Here is a 19625-nt window from a genome sequence, read left to right as displayed (position 1 = left end):
TGCTTAGCAGTGTGATGAACCTCAGCGTCTGTCGTTGTTTCCTGCGTCAGTAAATCTTTATTAGACGTTTGTTTGTCTTATCCACGTCCCAAAAGCCGACTCTGTCCAACCATAACTTCCTGAATGTTACGGGCGCCGCCATTTTGATTTGCTTTGTCCCGCCTTCAATCCCAGAGAACAGTCGTACTGCAGATTGTCACTGGAAGGCGAGGAGCAACCAAGGATCCGGGATAGCGTGATGTGTAAATGGTCGTCAGAATGAGGCTCGGCTTGGTTAACTGATCAAAGCTCGGACTGGTCTCGGCTCGGATCGGTTTAACAAGGGTAGTGTAAATGGGCCTATAGGCAACCATGGCCAATTTTTGCACGCCAGGAGTTTACCATATGTTTATGTGACACAAAATAAATGAGTATGATGTGTCTCAGAGTATATGTGGTCAGAGGAATCATGGCTTTGAACGATAACACCAAACATATTCTCCCAGGACAGTAATGAAGACTGGGCTCGAGTCTGTGAAGACAGCTCTGCGCTCCTACTTTGATAGTGTGGCAGAAGATTTGGAGAAAACTCAGGAGAACCTGAAGCTCGGTCAATTCACCCACACCAGAGAGCAACCATGTGGTGTCACTCAGATCATCAACTATACCACATTCGCCCTGCTGCCAGTGCTCTCCTCCCTCTTTGAGCACATCGGACAAAACATTTTTGGAGAGGACCTTATGTGTGCGTACTGACATCAGTTTGAGTTTGTTTGTTCTCCAAGCAGAATGTTCGTATTTCCAACATTCTTGTCCCTCCTGCTCCAGTGGATGAAGTCCAGGTGTCCTGCTACAGAATACTGAATAGTCTCTACTTTCTGGGAACCAACAAAAGCATCTATGTGGAGAGGTACTGCATATATGCCACACTTCACATTTAAAATCAGTTTACATTTAGTGATACACAGTATTTATTATTTTTGGTGTCTCTGCCCCTACACAAACATGCTGAAAGTGCAAAATTCAAGCTTTACGTCATGTTACCTTTTTCCTTCTGTCACAGTTAGTGGTATGCTTTTTTGGTCTATATGATAGGTCATGCATAACTATCGTGCTGTGCAAGTAGTATCATTTGCTGGCAACTAAAATAATCAAATGCTTCTCACAGGGCTGCTCTTTGCCACATGTGATCTTCCCCTTGCAGCCAAGCATCTACAGTTAGGCCCAGAAATATTTAGACAGTGACACAATCCTTTATAGTCTTCCCTTCAGTAATCTCCAAAAAGTACAATACATACAGAATTCTGCTGCCCACCTACTAACTCGTACCTGGTCCAGAGATCCCATCACCCCTGTCCTCCAACAGCTTCACTAGCTCCCTGTCCAATACCGTATCCAGTACAAGCTTCTTCTCCTGACTTACAAGTCTCTTCATAATATGGCCCCTCCATATCTGACTGACCTCCTGAAACCCCACTGCCCATCCTGCTCCCTCCGTTCTGCAGACACCAACCTCCTCACACCTGCCCTGCACCAAACGCCAGACCTTAGGGGACCGAGCCTTCGCTGCTGCTAACCCCACCGTATCTATCTATCTATCTATCTATATATATATATCAGTGACGTGCAGTAGGGTTCATAGCTAGTGAGGCACTAATGTCATCAGAGTCAGATTTACAAATATATACACACACTATAGAGTAGACTCATTGCAAAGTGCTGAAGGAGACTGATTGAGCCAAATAAATTCACCAAGAGACATGGAAAAAATATTGATTCTTTGATGGAAAAAAAATAATACTAAATTATTTGTCATTTGACTGGTAACGGTTTATGAGTTATGATGGATTTTTGCATTTGTAACACAGTCTAAAAATATAACACACCTTACACACATTTCATTACAAAAACAAAACATGAATAATTATCGCTGTCTTACCTCTACTTATGAATGAAGTCCAAAACATCCATAACTTGCTGTGACTCTACAGTTTTGGGATAACAAGCGGTGTCCCTTGAGCGCCCCCTGCCTAGAGGCCAAGGAACTGCCGGCCTTACCTGCAACCACTTCTCGCCCAGCAGCACACAAAAACATGCTACCTGCACACAGTTTGATGACCAAAACACAATTCGTAATCCACATACTACATTTAGTTATGGAAAATCAGTTCATAACTGTTTGAACAATTGAATTAATGATCTAGAGACAGGAAGACGCATTCACGGAATGGAAGCCAGCGCAGTTAACATGGGATTGCGCAATCCCAGGGGAGGCCAAGCTCGCTGCGGCCTAACCGGCTTCGCTATCAAGCGCCACCAAGGAGTTATATGGAAAATAGCGAAAAGTCTAAGTTTAAAGAAAATATGATCAAAAATGAGGAAATTAGATAAAAAAAACTTTTATTACAAATGACTGAGTGAATCACAATTTATATTATGTTATCATCATTATATATTTCCTTTCTTTCAACCGAGGCCTGGCCTGATTTCCCCCCCTGACTGCACGTCACTGATGTATGTCACTGATATATATATATATATATATATATATATATATATATATATATATATATATATATATATATATATATATATATATATATATATATATATATATATCATGAAATATATATTTCATGAGTCACGGGTTGCGGTTTTTGGGCACGTTTCTGAAAGTGAAATCGCTTATTTGGGCTCTAAGTGACGAAACAACGGTTATTAAAGGCATACTATGCAACATTTTTCAGTTAATTAATGTGTTCCATACCGTTTTGGATGACTAAATGAGTCATTTCAGGTCGAACAAAGGTTTTCTCGGCCAACCCGGGGGTCTGTGGAGGAAATACCGCACTTGCAATTGCAAGAGCTCACGGCCCGCACTCACAGAAGTCTCGCTTTACGGCGAGAACTCCATGTGTTTTTGCCCTGCCATTCACTATATGCACGCGCGAAAGCAACAACAAAGAACCGCGTGTTAACGTCAAATAAACATGCAAGCATATCGAGTTTTATTATTATTATTATTATTTTTTATTAATTTTTTTTTGCCGCCGCCGCATCGCCAAGCCAAGCCGCGGCCGCCTCGCCAAGCCAAGCTGCGGCTTGGCGAGGCGGCGGCAATAGCGTCTCGCCAACATTAAAAAAAACTAATAATAATAATAATAATAAAACTGGCGAAGATAACGGAGTATCTCGCCAAGATAGCGCTGCGGGAAGCTTGATATTCATACCTTCACTGTGTTAGTCATTGTTTGTACTGCCGTTTTTTCCACTTTTCGTTGCGTTCGCCTGTCTGCTAAGCTCAAAACAACCGCGCCTGGCTTGATGGAGAAACAAGAACAGCTGAGCATCTTTACGACAGTGCACTTTTACTTTCGCCCTCTGGGGGGAGCCTCGCTGGAAAATCAACCCCGGTTGCATAGTATACCTTTAAGAGACCTGCCTGCACTAGACACTTTGTATCTAGCTGAAATATCCCTCCGCCATAGGAGCCGACGGTAGTAAAGGCTGACAGAGCAACTCTGCACGTATTTTTTGCAGTTTACGGCTGCAATAACCGGTGATAACTGCTGAAAGTAGATTATTTGGTGCAGATCACCATTTTGAGCAGAAATTGGTTCTGAAGATGAGTTTTCAACATGCTGATAACATTGCAGAAACCCAACCCATAAACCGTACTCTAATGCTTATTAATTTGTTTTCTCTGTATTTGACAAACTAAGGCTGAATTACATTGCCAAACGAAGGACCTGGAGTTACTAAACAGTTGCTAAACAGTCTCGTTCAGGGTATTAATCTCCTGGCCAGTTGCAAGCAAAGTGTAAGACAAATTAAAAAAATGTAATCGTTTGACAGCCCTAATATAAATACATGTCTTGTGTCCTTCACATTTGTTAATTTAATTTTTTGTTGTCAGTTTTTAAAGAGTATTAATACGTTTTCTGCTGGAAGTGGTTAACGTAAACTAATATCCACTCCCAAGTCCAGACAGTAGATGGCGCAAGTTTAAAAACAATAGTCTAACCTACTGGATCTAGCTATTTACCTGAAAGAGCAGCTGCTAGCTAACCAAGTAATGAATAAGAACGTGTGGCAGCAAGAACTTCAATATATATATATGTATATATATATATATATATATATATATGTATATATATGTATGTATATATGTATATGTATGTATATATGTATATATATATGTATATATATATGTATGCATGTATGTATATATATATATGTATATATATGTATATATGTATATATATATATATGTATGCATGAATGTATATATATATATATATATATATGTATGTATGCATGAATGTATATATATATATATGTATGTATGCATGAATGTATATATATATATATATATGTATGCATGTATGAATGTATATATATATATATATATATGTATGCATGTATGTATGTATATATATATATGTATGTATATCTATATGTATATGTGTGTATATATATATGTATGTGTGTGTGTGTAGCCTTGGAAATACTTAGCCTCACAGGACACAGTAAGAAAACAAAAGTAAGAAATAAGCTGTCTTATTTCTTACTTTTGTTCAAAAATCAGAACATATGTGTACCAAACATTGGGTAACTACTGTGAGATGTGGCAATCTCCAAAATAACTGAGAAAATGCTCAAAAAACGAAAATACAATATATAAAAGACAAAGAAAAGAAATACGGCAGTGGCCTCTTGCTGCACAAACAAAATACAGAGAGCTGCATCACACCACACTGATTTAGAGCACATGAAATTGCGATATGACTTATTTTATCAACACTTACATTCCACAGTAACATCTCACTACCCTCTTAATCCTCTATGGATCATGGCCGCGGGGCCAAGTTGGCCTGGCCCCTTGGGGCCTAAGATTATTATTTTTGCAAAAGTAGTTTTGCTTGGGTCGCGGCCGCGGGGCCAAGTTGGCCTGGCCCCTTGGGGCCTCTGGCCCCCTGGGCCTGGGCCCGGTAGGCCCGGTCATTAATCCACCTATGCTCTTAATACTGGAGCACACCAATGATCAGACATCTTATTGTCACGTGCAGGAAATTGCCGCCCTGCACCGCACATACAGGTTCATTGAACCATCCGTTTCAGAAATATACCATCTTATTAAAATACTGACTTTATAAGTTTTCCTCGGGTACAAAACGGTCTGTACTCGCACAAAACTGCCTCTGCTCGCACAAAACAGCCTCTGCTCGAGTACGAAACAATCCCACCACCGCTGCGGTAAATTTGTGCCAAAAGTCACATGATGCATTAAGAGTTGCTGTTGTTGTTCAGACCTCCCGACAGCAGGGGGCACACCCGAAAGAAACTGAAACGCGCCGGTTTGGCTGAGGAAGAAAGACGTGACATCATAGCTCAGTGCAGCTAACAGCATCAGCACCCATGCTCACCTAAACGTTATTTGCCAACCGCCAATAAAAAAAATCAAGAAGAAGAAGAAGAAGCATCAGCACCCCACAGGTAACTTTCAAAGCTTTCCTGGTGAAAAAGTAATAGCTCACTTTGCAGATAGAACATGTAAGATTTCAGTTAAAGGCCCTGCTATGTTACAGTAAGGGACCATGTTATGTTTAGAGCAAATAACATGAAAGCTAGCCTTATGTTGAACGCCATGATAAAACTACTTTTGCTTTGTAATGTAACCCCACTGGTTGGCTTCTCCCTTTACTGTGTTGTGTCAAATAAATAGTACCTGAGTGGATACCCAGATAAATGCATTGTTAACAGATTATCATGTGGTTTTTATGTTGTTTTCAAATGACTGTCTGTTGTTCTTATTGGTGTAAACCTAAATTGGTGTTTGGATTTGGTAATTTATCCTAAAACTGTTAAACCAATGCATGTATGCTTATGTGCAAAACGGATTCTTAAGCAATTTTAAATAATTGCAACGAGTGGATATTGATTGTATGAAAATTGGTAAGGAAATTAATTAAAAATTGCGTTTTCTAACGTAAATATGAATGTTACAAGTAAAGCATATAGCAGCAGATCTAGATTATATCTCACTACCTTTCTAACTCCTTAATTTCTTCAAAGTAAAAATAAGGTCATCTGTGCCCAATTGCAAATATGAGTTGTGCACTTAATAAAATTGGTTTGGCCATGGCAAAAACCACAGCTGGAATTGGCCACATGGGCAGATATTTTCTTAAAACGTTTGTTTTCATCTTGGTGATTAATTTTTTTCTTTAAGAGGAGTATTATCCTTTACATAACCATAACACATATCTGTTTTCCAGCATCCACTGATGAAGGTCATCAAAGTTCTGGGCTGGATTGAAGGCTACCAGATTATCAACCTGCTTTGAGACATGCTGACTTCCATCACAAGACTACCAAGACTTGAACAATTCAAAATTTGATGTAATCTTTAAACATAGGGCAGATGATTTGGGCTTGTTTAAAAATAACTTAATATGTAACCGTTTTAGTTCCCAGTATTAACTACTTTGATCAGTAACTGTTGCAGCATGTCCTTCATAGCTCTTAGTGGAGCCGTTTAGGCTGAAAAAAAGGCCAGGTTTAAGATGATTCTAAAATTTCCTGACAGTCTTACAAGCAGAAATTGTTTTTCATAGTCCTGTTTTTGGCTTCATCCATTTCATCAGTCAGTTTGTTTTATACAGCCCGCTTTATGGTAATACATTGATTGTTTACTGGGAAAAACCTGGAGAATTAATGGAGTTCTTTCAGTCTTAATTTCAACAATAAAAGCAATCCTTGTGGAAAGGTGTATTCACTTTGATTGATAATGGTGAGAATTGGAAATGAAGACTTTATGAAAGGGTATGTTTATTATGCAATGTGGAAAATAAAGTACTGTTTAATTTTCACACAATGTTTGCATCCTCAGTTTTAGTAACAGCCCCATGTGCCCTTTTTTCCAATAACCTCAGCATTTCCAAAATGTTTATACAGTACCATACACATTTACCGTCATAATTTCAGCAGTTTCCAAATTTTTATTCAGTAAATACACTAACTTTAACTAAAATTTTACTACTTAAAAACCTTTTGTAACAATGGTAACCACAATAAGATTAAACCCGTAAAGTGTTGGTCATACTGGACAGTAGCAACATATATATATATATATATATATATATATATATATATATATATATATATATATATATATATATATATATATATATATATATATATATCTGAGCCGTGCGATTCAGAATGTCCCAGTGCATCCATGGCTGCCCTCAGTGCTACCAGTTGTTCGGGGCTCAACACATTGCCAGTTTCAGGAATAGTGACCCCACAGTGTGGGTCATCAAGCAGTCCACTGTCGTCCCAGTCAATATGAGGCAGGCAGAGTCCCTGCAAGAAAGACGGAGATATATAGAGAATAAAAAAGATGATTCTGTTGCTACAACTTACTGAATATAATTGAATTCATGAAGCTAAGGATGGAAAAGCAAATGACTCCAAAATCCATTAATTATTTTGAAGGACCATAATAAACAGATTTCAAAGAAACCAGTTTCAGTGTCACCTTTCTGATGTACTCAATGTTTTGTTGTATTGGAGTGATCAGATAAATGATCAGATAAATTCATTTCTGGTTTGAAATATACGCATTAATGTGAGAAACTGTATAATAGCAAGCACAAAAAAAAAAAAATCCATCTTACCTCTGTGATTTCTGGTTCTACAACAGCATGCTGGATGCTTCCCATCTCCCATAACTGACTGAGTGTTAGATTCCCTTCAGTTCTGAGTGAATTGTCATCCCAGCCACTGCTGATGGTGTGAAAACTTAGTTGTAGTCTTGGGACAAATAAATAGTGACAACAGAAGTTATCTAACATGTTTGACAGGTCAAGCAAATTGTTGTCCTCTCCTGAGTGCAGCACATTGTTGTGTATGTTAGTTCCTGCGCACCACACGTCTCCAAAGACATTCATATGGAGATAATTTCCTGCCAAAACGTTGTAAGCAAAAAAATGTGTTGCACACAAATAAAACCTGTTTTGCACATGAGATAATTTCCTGCCAAAACGTTGTAAGCAAAAAAATGTGTTGCACACAAATAAAACCTGTTTTGCACACAAAATGATATGTCTCACACACAAAAAATTGTTTTGCAAACTGTTCGCCAACCTTGCACTCAAAATATCATTTATAAGTTTTCCTCGAGTACAAAACGGTCTGTGCTTGCACAAAACAGCCTCTGCTCGAGTACGAAACAATCCCACCACCGCTGCGGTAAATTTGTGCCAAAAGTCACGTGATGCATTGAGTGGTTGTTCAGACTTCCCGACAGCAGGGGGCGCACCCAAAAAAACTGAAACGCGCCGGTTTGGCTGAGGAAGAGAGACGTGATAACACAGCTAACAGCATCAGCACCACTGAGCTATATAATACACTGGAGTGCTGATTTTGCCGAAAAACTGAAGTCACTGGCCGCCATCTTGCTCCTCCCTACTCTCACAGAATCCCATAGGATTTGCTTGGAATAACAAGCAGTTATATGTGAAAACGTTTCACATATAATTCTACAGTCAGTGGATGTACTAACACTATCAACTACTAGGAAATTAGGTGCTGAAATATTTTACATGTTATTCATCTTAAATATATATAAATGTATAAATAAGTATGTGTATATGTATATACGTATATATATGTATACACATATGTAAATATATGTTTTTGTATATTGTTATTTATATATTTATACATGTTAAACATATATATTTAAATGAATAAAATGCAAAATATTTCAGCACATGACTTTCTCAGTACTTGATAGTTTTAGAACATAACATAAAACTATATGGCATTTGACATTTTAAAAGTTTTAAGCACCCCCTGAACATGAGAAAATCCTCGTTATTCGATGCTGTAGCGCACATATTCCCTAGTTACTGGGGGGAAATAGGGAGTACCAATATGGCGGCTGGTGGCTTCAAAGCGACTCGTTCAAACAGACGGTGACTAGCACTCCAGTGTATTGTATAGCTCAGTGATCAGCACACCACAGGTAACTTTCAAAACTTTCCCGGTGAAAAAGTAACAGCTCACTGATAGATCATGTAAGATTTTAGTTAAAGGCCCTGTTTAGTTTTATCTCTGATCTAAAAATGCTGTGTAACGGACTTTTGAAAAATAATGTATTTAGACTATGATTTGATCTTTACTCTCCTTTCAGAATTAAACGTCTTTGGAGACGTGTGGTGCGCAGGAACTAACATACACAACAATGTGCTGCACTCAGGAGAAGACAACAATTCACTTGACCTGTCAAACATGTTAGATAACTTCTGTTGTCACCATTTATTTGTCCCAAGACTACAACTAAGTTTTCACACCATCAGCAGTGGCTGGGATGACAATTCACTCAGAACTGAGGGGAATCTAACACTCAGTCAGTTATGGAAGATGGGAAGCATCCAGCATGGTGTAGTAGAACCAGAAATCACAGAGGTAAGAAGGATTTTTTTGTGCTGGCTATTATACAGTTTCTCACATTAATGCGTATATTTCAAACCAGAAATGAATTTATCTGATCATTTATCTGATCACTCCAATACAACAAAACATTGAGTACATCAGAGAGGTGGCACTGAAACTGGTTTCTTTGAAATCTGTTTATTATGGTCCTTCAAAATAATTAATGGATTTTGGAGTCATTTGCTTTTCCATCCTTAGCTTCATAAATTTAATTATATTCAGTAAGTTGTAGCAACAGAATCACGGCCTCTTTTTTATTCTCTATATATCTTTCTTGCAGGGACTCTGCCTGCCTCATATTGACTGGGACAACAGTGGACTGCTGGATGACCCACACTGTGGGGTCACTATTTCTGAAACTGGCAATGTGTTGAGCCCTGAACAACTTGGTAGCACTGAGGGCAGCCATGGATGCACTGGGACATTCTGAATCGCACGGCTCAGATATAGATATATATATATATATATATATATATATATATATATATATATATATATATATATATATATATATATATATATATATATATATATATATATATATGTTGCTACTGTCCAGTATGACCAACACTTTACGGGTTTAATCTTATTGTGGTTACCATTGTTGCAAAAGGTTTTTAAGTAGTAAAATCTAGCCAGGGAAATGTAACTAAGTTAGTGCATTCACTGAATAAAAGTGTAGAACTGCTGGGATTATGATGGTAAATGTGTATGGTACTGTATAAAAATTTTGAAAATGCTGAGGTTATTGGAAAAAAGGGCACATGGAGCTGTTAATAAACCTGAGGATGCAAACAGTGTGGGAAAATTAAACAGTCCTTTATTTTCCACATTGCATAATAAACATACCCTTTCATAAAGTCTTCATTTCCCATATCAATCAAAGTGAATACACCTTTCCACAAGGATTGCTTTTATTGTTGAAATCAAGACTGAAAGAACTCCATTAATTCTCCAGGTTTTTCCCAGTAAACAATCCATGTATTACCATAAAGCGGGCTGTATAAAACAAACTGGCTGATGAAATGGATGAAGCCAAAAACAGGACTATGAAAAACAATTTCTGCATGTAAGACTGTCAGGAAATTTAGAACCATCTTAAACCTGGCCTTGAGAGCTATGAAGGACATGCTGCAACAGTTAGTGATCAAAGTAGTTAATACTGGGAACTAAAACGGTTACATATTAAGTTATTTTTAAACAAGCTCAAATCATCTGCCGTATGTTTAAAGATTACATAAAATTTTGAATTGTTCAAGTCTTGGTAGTCTTGTGATGGAAATCGGCGTGTCTCAAAGCAGGTTGATGATCTGGTAGCCTTCCATCCAGCCCAGAACTTTGATGACCTTCACCTCATCAGTGGATGCTGGAAAACAGATATGTGTTATGGATATGTAAAGGATAATACTCCTCTTAAAGAAATAATTACCAAGAGGAAAACAAACGTTTTAAGAAAATATCTGCCCATGTGGCCAATTCCAGCTGTGGTTTTTGCCATGGCCAAACCAATTTTATTAAGTGCACAACACATATTTGCAATTGGGCACAGATGACCTCATTTTTACTTTGAAGAAATTAAGGAGTTAGAAAGGTAGTGAGATATAATCTAGATCTGCTGCTATATGCTTTACTTGTAACATTCATATTTATGTTAGAAAACGCAATTTTTTATTAATTTCCTTACCAATTTTCAAATAATCAATATCCACTCGTTGCAATTATTTTAAATTGCTTAAGAATCCGTTTTGCACATAAGCATACATGCATTGGTTTAACAGTTTTAGGATAAATTATCATATCCAGACACCAATTTAGGTTTACACCAATAAGAACAACAGACAGTCAGTTGAAAACAACATAAAAACACATTATAATCTGTTAACAATGCATTTATCTGGGTATCCACTCAGGTACTATTTATTTGACAACAAAGTAAAGGGAGAAGCCAACCAGTGGGGTTACATTACAAAGCAAAAGTTGTTTTAGCATGGCGTTCAACCTAAGGCTAGCTTTCATGTAATTTGCTCTAAAACGTAACATGGTCCCTTACTGTAACACAGCAGTACCTTTAACTGAAATCTTACATGTTCTATCTGCAAAGTGAGCTGTTTCGTACTCGAGCAGAGGCTGCTTTGTGCGAGCAGAGGCAGTTTTGTACTAGCACAGACCGTTTTGTACCCGAGGAAAACTTATAAATGATATTTTGAGTGCAAGGTTGGCGAACAGTTTGCAAAACAATTTTTTGTGTGTGAAACATATCTTTTTGTGTGCAAAACAAGTTTTATTTGTGTGCAACACATTTTTTTTGCTTACAACGTTTTGTCAAGAAATTATCTCCATACATTCAATTCTGAAAGGAGAGTTAAAGATCAAATCATGGTTTAAATACATTATTTTTCAAAAGTCTGTTACAGAGCATTTTTAGATCAGAGATAAAACTAAACAGGGCCTTTAACTGAAATCTTACATGATCTATCAGTGAGCTGTTACTTTTTCACCGGGAAAGTTTTGAAAGTTACCTGTGGGGTGCTGATGCTGTTAGCTGTGATATCACGTCTCTCTTCCTCAGCCAAACCGCCGCGTTTCAGTTTTTTTGGGTGCGCCCCTTGCTGTCGGAAAGTCTGAACAACAACTCAATGCATCACGTGACTTATGGTACAAATTTACCGCAGCGGTGGTGGGACTGTGCCTCAAGCAGAGGCTGTTTTGTGCGAGCAGAGGCTGTTTTGTGCGAGCACAGACCGTTTTGTACTCGAGGAAAACTTATAAATTATATTTTGAGTGCAAGGTTGGCGAACAGTTTGCAAAACAATTTTTTTGCGTGAGACATATCATTTTGTGTGCAAAACAGGTTTTATTTGTGTGCAACACATTTTTTTGCTTACAACCTTTTGGCAGGAAGTTATCTCCATACACAGCAACGCTATGCTGCGCAGTAAATAAAATCCAAGCTGAACTGTTAACAAAATAGCGGTTAATAATGGTTAATTATTTGCAACTCTGGTGTGATGGTGTACCACAGTCTCGCTCTGTAAGCGCCAGGTGCTGATCGGAGCGCACCATTGAGGATGGGTTGGGCAGACGCCTTTATGGTTGGGCAGGTTGCGCTGTGCGTCTTTGTTCTGAGCGTCGTTTGAAAGGACTTGGCAGCAAAAAATTTGTAAAAAAAAATAAATAAAAAACCCAGTCCACAAGCATCCTTGTTCACATTATTTATTGACTGTATTTAAAAAAAAAAATCTAATATGTTTAATTCAAATAAAAATATAAAATACAATGCAACATACAATGATTTAAATTGTATTGGTCATCAAATCAGTGTCAGTTAACTCTGTCAACCAGGTTGCCTGTAGGGATTTCTAAGGTCCAGTGAAGGGTTTTTCTTCACCCTGGAAAGGATTCTGCGATCATCCACCACTGTTATCCTCCATGGACATCCAGGCCTCTTTGAGTTCCCAAGCTCACCAGTGCTCTCTATTTTCTCAGAATGTACCAATCTGTTGATTTGGCCACTCCTAACATTTTTGCTATCTCTCTGATGGAGTTCTTCCTTTTTTCTGTTTCACCTGCATTGAGAGCTCCTTTGACCGCATGTAGTGTTCACAGCAACAGCTTCCAAATGCAAACGCCACACCTGGAATCAACTCTAGACCTTTTAACTGCTTAATTGATGACAGGTTAACGAGGGAAGAGCCCATGCAGTCTTGTAATTTATTTTGCAGTCTTCTGAGTCAATTGTCCAATTACTTTTGGTCCCCTGTAAAACAGGCAGCTATGTATTATAGAGCTGTAATTCTTAAACCCTTGCTCCACTTTGTGTGCAAATACTCTCAAATTGCAGCTGAGAGTCTACAGCACTTTAAGCCCATATTGCTTATATAATTGTATCCAGAATATGTTTTAGGAAACAGCTAAAATTCCTGGGCCTAACTGTATAAAATGATAATGCACTCCCGTGATGTGTTGTTCTGCCTCCGCCTGGTTGTGGCACGGTCGATAGTTTGTTTTAGTTAACCCAAATGTTTGGTAAGAACCTTCCCATGGTACTCACATCCTCTGTCATCACTTCTGCTATATGATATAACTTAACCATGTCCTCTCCTGTTTCATTGCACACCAGACAGCGGCCGGCTTTGGGAAAATGTTTAGCTACCTTCTCAGCAGCCTTCCCTGTCGCCTTCCTGGAGCCACACCTGAACAAGTTTAACAGCTTCTCCATCTTCAACAACAAAACAAGCAAAGAGAGAACAGGTACTCAGGTTCAGATTTTTGCAGTGGTCTTGGGTAGTGGCAACATTCAATTGTCAGAGATTTAATTTTAACCCAGAACATCTTCTGGATAAAGTGAAAGAGTGTTTCATAGAGCACAAAGCCACAACATGCTTTGACTTATTGTGGACTTTCAGAAATTGAGCAGTAAAAATTTTGTAATAATCATAAAGTATACTGGTATGCTTTTGTTGCAAAAATACCAACATAAATCAGAAAGAAATCTGAAGATTTCGCTATAATATATGCAACGCGCATTTCACTAAATGATTTACATCTTAACACTGTTTGAAATGGCTTTACTCTTTTACTTTTGGATTGTGTAGGTTCATCTGGGTTATAATAAAGTGGCACAAGTGGTTGTGAGAGACTTATTGTATAACACAAGTTACATTACATAACTTCACCTTTCTGTCTGTCAGAAATTGTGTGGAAGGACCTAAAGGCTCATGCAAAAGACTGCAGGCAGATTGAAAAACTCTAGAAATTCAAATCAAACATTCAACAAAAATCAAAAAGCTGTGAAATAAAGGAGAAATTACTCTCACCTTGATTAATAAAAAAATAACCCCACAAATCAAAAGCTGGAGCTTTTTTGTTTCTCTTGTTGTGTCTCTGTTCTGTCTTCTGTAACCCCAGTCGGTCGAGGCAGATGACCGTTCATACTGAGCCCGGTTCTGCCGGAGGTTTTTTTTTTTTTTTCCCGTTAATGGGTGGTTTTTCTTCCCACTGTCGCTTCATGCTTGCTCAGTATGAGGGATTGCAGCAAAGCCATGTACAATGCAGATGACTCTTCCTGTGGCTCTACGGTTCCCCAGGAGTGAATGCTGCTTGTCGGGACTTTGATGCAATCAACTGGTTTCCTTATATAGGACATTTTTGACCAATCTGTATAATCTGACCCAATCTGTATAATATGATTGAACTTGACTTTGTAAAGTGCCTTGAGATGACATGTTTCATGATTTGGCGCTATATAAATAAAATTGAATTGAATTGAATTGAATTAATACATCTCTGCTTAAAGATGAAGAATTTATAAAATTCAGTGGGCTTCATACTTGGAATACAATGATCAACCAGGTACATCGGCATCGATTTTGTGGGAAGCTGGAAAAGCAGTGATGAGAGGTAAAATAATTTCTTTCTCATCTCATAAAAAGAAAAAAGAAAACAAAGAGATTCAGCAATTAGAAGAAAAACTTAAGTTACTAGAATTCTCTCAAGAAGAAGGAAAGTTAGGTAAATTCCGTGAAGTAAAATTGGAACTAAACCACTATATTGAAAAGCAAAATAGATTTCTAATACAAAGTCTTCGAATAGAAAATTTTGAACATGGCAATAAGTCAGGAAGCTTCCTAGCTAATCAGCTTAAAATAAATAAGGAGGAAAACTACTATATTTGCAGTTACAGATTCAACTGGTAATACAGTAAGTGAACCGGAGTGTATAAATAATACCTTCCGCGATTTCTACAAATCTTTATACACGCCACAGATAAATCCATCAGAGAAGGATATCAAGCAATTTCTGGATAAAATTATACTTCCTAAATTATCAGATAACCAAAGAATGAAACTGGACTCCCCACTGACAGTTGAAAACCAGGAAGCTTTTAAAATCATGCCTAATAAAAAGGCTCCAGGTCCAGATGGATTCCCTACTGAGTTTTACAAATAGTTCTGGAATATTCTAGCCCCAACGTTCCACAGAATGTTGCAGGAAATACAGGAAAAAGGCAGATTTCCAGCTAATATTAATTCTGCCACCAGCAGCCTTCTGCTCAAGTCACACAAAGATCCTATGTTGCCCACCAGTTATCGTCCCATATCCTTAATTAATGTGTACATTAAGATAATCTGTAAAGCTTTTGCAAAAAGATTAGACAAAGTAACTCCTCTCATAATACATCCAGATCAAACTGGTTTCATCAGAGGAAGGCAGTCATCCACAAATACACGCAGATTACTTAATTTAATTGATTATTCCTACAGTAAAAACATTAAAACCAATATATTGTCTTTAGACGCAGAAAAAGCATTTGATAGAGTAAACTGGAAATTTTTATTCGCTACTCTTCATAAATTCGGTTTTGGCAATTTTTTCATAAATTGGCAAAACCGAACAGTTCTCCAACAGCCTGTCTCATGACAAATAATCAAATATCTTCCAGTTTTTGTGTACAGAGGGGCACCAGGCAAGGATGCCCTCTTTCTCCATCACTTTTTGCCATCTTTATAGAACCTCTAGCAGCAACAATTAGACAAACAAAAGCTATAAAAGGTATAAAATGCATGAAAATAGAGCATAAGATTAGTCTATACGCAGATGATGTATTACTTTATCTCCAGCATTCAAATAATTCTCTTTCACAAGTAATTAGAATACTATAATCTTTCTCTAAAGTATCAGATTACTCTTTAAACTGGTCTAAATCTACGGTACTGTCAATTAATTGCTCTCTCAAAAACCCCCTAGATTTACAAATGCAATCAGGAAATATTAAATATTTAGGTATTACTGTGTCGTCTAAATTAACGGATTTACTTAAACTTAACCACGCCCCACTTTTAAACAGGATAGAAGAGGACCTTAAAAGATGAAAATCGCTTCCAATTTTACTTATGGGTAGGGTAGCTTCAATAAAAATGTTGGTCCTACCTAGAATTATTTTTTTATTTTCAATGATCCCCAATAAACCATCATCCGACTGGTTTAAATCTCTAGACTCTGCCATTTCTAAATTTCTTTGGAAAGATAAACCCCCATGTATTAGCTTAAAGACAATACAGAAGACTAAAGACAGAGGAGGATTAGATTTGCCTAACTTCCATAACTATTACTTAGCAAATAGGCTACAATACATCTCTAAATGGATACAAAATAGTCATCTAGATCAGCCTTGGTTAGATATAGAACAGGAAATGTGCAATAATATCACAATTTCAGATTTGCCGTTTATTAGCGCAAATATAAAATGGCATACATGCTTTAAAAATATCAATATTAGTTTTACTCTGACAGCATGGTGGGAGTTCCTTAAAATGACAAAGTCATCTCTTATCCCATGCAGTCGTACACCTATCTGGAATAACCCTGATATCCTACAAAATAATAAAATGATAAACTTTACATACTGGAAGAATAAAGGTATTAAATATCTGGAACATCTACTTGACGGAACCGAGTTCATCAATTTTATTATGCAATATGGCATTATTAAAAATAAATTCTTGGAATATGAACAACTTAAATGTATAATTAGAAATAAATATAAGCATACTAATGGTGGTTTACAAATCCCAACTAATATATTAGAGTTCCTAGATTTAAACCCCCCCTCCCCCCCAAACTACTGTCTAAATCATACAGGACACTGACTAAAATAGATTATTCAATATCTCTTCCTATTATGAAATTGGAAAAGGATTTATCAGTCACCTTTGAACAAAACTTCTGGGCTCAGATATGTCTAAGAACTTTCAAATTGACTAGAAACACCAACTTACAACTAATACAATACAAAATCCTTCACAGAGTACACTACACAGGACAAAGATTATTCAAGATGGGTTTGGCACAATCTAATATCTGTCCACACTGCATAGGCAATCATCCTGATAATTATATTCATGCGTTATGGTTATGCACACCAGTCCAGAGGTTCTGGACACAGATATGTAAGGACTTATCAAAGTGCCTGAGCTGTAAAATTACTCGGTAATTTTGAGGAAAGTCCTCTGGAAAAAGAAATAGTTTACATGGTTTTCACTGCATTATGTATTGCAAAGAAAACTATCCTCATGAATTGGAAAAGTAAAGAAAATCTCAGTATCAATCAGTATAGAGATCTTTTGTTGAACCATATTAATCTTGAGACAGCATCTGCATCCACACCTGATTGGTCTCTTCTGATTGGTCTCCTCTGATCAACACCATCACTTAGTGGAATAGAGGGCGGTGGGTTGCTTCCTGCAGGGCGCAGTGGCTGGATGGAGGGGTTCCTGGGGCTCTGGGGGCACTTGGAGTGGGCCGCCTGGTGGATCTGACTCCAGGGTCTGTTGCCCCCATCTGGGAAGGGCTTGGGAGGCTTGGGGGGAAGACGTCTGGGGGGGGGGGGGGCTTATGTTGTGTGAGCCTCACCTCGGACGGTTCCCTTCACCTCCTCTCACACTTAGACATTGAGGGTTCTGGGCAGTTGCCTGGAGGGGGTGCACCAGCTTCCTTCTTGAGGGGGGTGGGCTGTGCCGTGCACCCTCTTCAGCGCTCCCAGTTTTTAAACACACTTGAGAACAACATGCAACAACACAACATCGGAGCGGGAGTAGGGAGGATCGGGGTCTTTTGCACACCCCTGTTCTCTGATGGCGGCAAGGAGTCTGGGGCCTGGAGGAGGTGCGGGCCACTGTGTCCGGGGTCTTGGCGGAGGGCTGCTATGGGTAGTCAGCAGCTTGCCAGGTCTGGGGCTGACGCCTCCGCTCCCCCAGGAGGGGTCGGGGGCAGGGGTGGCTAGGGTAAGGTGGGGGAGGGAGGGGGTTTATTAGGCATTTAGGGGGTGAGGGGGGTTCTGGCTGGGTGGCTCGTACGGGTCGTGTGGGCCCACCCTCTTTGGGGGGCCCAGTCCGGGGGGCGTCTGGTCCGGGGGGCGTCTGGTCCGGGGGCGGGGCCGGGGGTCGGGCACAAACAGTCGTATAGTTGATTTGGAGTGACCCCCCCTCTTGTCAGTGTTGGATGCGAGTGTTATGTGGGAATGTGTGTACAGCGTCCTTTTTTTTAAATCTGTGTGTGGTAAGTGGGGCACTAGGGAGGGATGGTGTGAATGAGTTTTCCTTTTTTTTCCAGGTATGGGTGTGGTTTGCTCCCTCTCCCAAGAACATCTCAAGTCTCCGCTAGGTGCAGAGCCCATCCCCCCACGTCCTGCCCTCCTCCGCTGCGCTGACAAGCGCCTTGGCACTCTGGCGCATTGGTGGGACTCGGGTTTGGGGCGGGTTCTCGGGCGTGCGCCGGCCCACTCCTGGCGGCTACTTCGCGGGGCCGGGGCCCCCGCCGCGGGGGCGGGGCGCCCCTGGCCCTCAGGGCCCATGGCCGGGACCACTTCAGCGGGGCTGGCTGCCGGCGGAGCCCACGGGCTCGTCCCTGCGGCTCTTGGGGGCGTCGGCATAGCGGTGGCTGGGGGATTTCCTCGGGGTCGTCTCTCCTCTTGCCTTGAGGGGGGGGGTTGCAGGTATTCTGTGTCGGCCCCTCCTGGGCACCCTGCTTTAGGGGCCCCTTTGGGAGTCCGGGGTTATGGGTCCCCTGACTCCTGCCTCTGTGCTCGGGGAAGGCGGGCCTTTGGTTCTCCACAACCACTATCAAGCTATTTCCTTCTGGATAATTTTCACCTAAACTTGTGCATTCTCACAAACTCCCACAGGTGCTGGGTCCCAGGTATTAAATGTTCACTTATATATAGAAAGCCTATAATTAATTTATTTATTTATTTATGTTCTTTCACTTTCTTTTTTTCAGGTATCACATTACACATGTCAGCTTAAATAACAATACATATAATTTAGCAATGGCATCTAGGTGTTATTCGATTGTATCTGTTGCTTTATGTCTGTTGGTTGTGCTGTTCTTTTTGCATCTCTCTTTCCAGGTGATGGAGCAGGCGAAGAACGTTTTATCACTCTTTCCCTTTTATATCTTCTTTCTTTCACCTCTTCTCTTTTTTGTATTTCTCTCTCTTCTTGTTCTTCCTTTACTCTCCCATTGTAGTGTCCATATAATTTGAAATTCTCCCTGCAAGAATCACAATAAAGCTATTTACAAGCATAAATCAAGTGGAGCACTATGGCGAAAGCAAAATCTGTCGAGCTCTATCTGGCATTGAG

The 19625-nt window shown here is 39.3% G+C and overlaps 1 protein-coding gene and 1 long non-coding RNA gene across 2 annotated transcripts in view; one reads left to right on the top strand and one right to left on the bottom strand.

The window, feature by feature from the left end:
• Positions 1-19625, top strand: part of ryr2a (ryanodine receptor 2a (cardiac)) — a 597233-nt gene that overhangs the window by 375658 nt on the left and 201950 nt on the right. The window contains exons 68-70 of the mRNA XM_036142377.1: positions 486-724; positions 808-889; positions 13604-13734. Coding sequence (XP_035998270.1) covers positions 486-724; positions 808-889; positions 13604-13734 — 452 coding nt within the window. The remainder of the gene's footprint in view (positions 1-485; positions 725-807; positions 890-13603; positions 13735-19625) is intronic.
• Positions 7018-8114, bottom strand: LOC118564389. Its single transcript, XR_004931828.1, has 3 exons — positions 8067-8114; positions 7662-7995; positions 7018-7347 (listed from the first exon to the last, which is right to left on the bottom strand). It is a non-coding gene; the product is annotated as an uncharacterized LOC118564389 (long non-coding RNA).

Source organism: Fundulus heteroclitus, chromosome 10 (assembly GCF_011125445.2).
Source record: "Fundulus heteroclitus isolate FHET01 chromosome 10, MU-UCD_Fhet_4.1, whole genome shotgun sequence".
Classification (NCBI taxonomy): domain Eukaryota; kingdom Metazoa; phylum Chordata; class Actinopteri; order Cyprinodontiformes; family Fundulidae; genus Fundulus; species Fundulus heteroclitus.
The sequence above is the reverse complement of the archived record's forward strand: the minus strand, read 5'-3'. Positions and strand labels throughout refer to the sequence as shown.